Source organism: Camelina sativa, chromosome 19, assembly GCF_000633955.1.
Source record: "Camelina sativa cultivar DH55 chromosome 19, Cs, whole genome shotgun sequence".
Lineage (NCBI taxonomy): Eukaryota > Viridiplantae > Streptophyta > Magnoliopsida > Brassicales > Brassicaceae > Camelina > Camelina sativa.
The window spans coordinates 717,226-717,836 of record NC_025703.1 but is presented as its reverse complement, the minus strand read 5'-3'; the positions used below and the strand labels follow the sequence as shown (position 1 = coordinate 717,836).

At 49.9% G+C, this 611-nt stretch overlaps 1 protein-coding gene across 1 annotated transcript in view; it reads left to right on the top strand.

Annotated features, from left to right (window-relative positions):
- The window catches only part of LOC104767301, a 3,346-nt gene extending 2,794 nt beyond the window's left edge, over positions 1–552 (top strand). The window contains exon 3 of the mRNA XM_019240768.1: positions 52–552. Coding sequence (XP_019096313.1) covers positions 52–552 — 501 coding nt within the window. The remainder of the gene's footprint in view (positions 1–51) is intronic.

Below are 611 nucleotides of genomic sequence, written 5' to 3'. Positions count from 1 at the left end.
AAAAGAAATACATTCTCATTATGACGGATTATTTCACCAAATGGGTTGAAGGCGAAGCCTACGCAAAAATCGGAACCAACGAAGTCCAAAAATTTGTGTGGAAGAACATCATTTGCAGGCACGGAATTCCGTATGAGATCGTCACCGACAACGGCGCGCAATTCACTTCGCTCCAATTCGAAGGTTTGCGCGAAGTGGAGAATCCGTTTGAGCAAGTCGAGCCCCCGCTACCCACAGGGCAACGGACAGGCCGAAGCAACCAACAAGACCATCATTGACGGACTAAAGAAACGACTCGAAGATAAGAAAGGTCTCTGGACCGACGAGCTCGATGGCGTTCTATGGTTGCACCGAACTTCCCCGCGCCGATCAACAGGAAAGACACCGTTCTCCCTTGCGCATGGAATGGAAGCCCTCGCACCGGAGGAAATCGGCGTACCTACCTTACGACGCTCAATGCTCGTGCACGATCCTACTCTCAATGCTAAGATGATGCTCGATACCCTCGATACCCTCGAAGAAGAACGCGACAAGGCTCTTCTTCGAATTTAGAACTATCAACAGCAAGCCGCTAAATATTACAACAAGAAGGTGAAGCCACGCCACTTCGA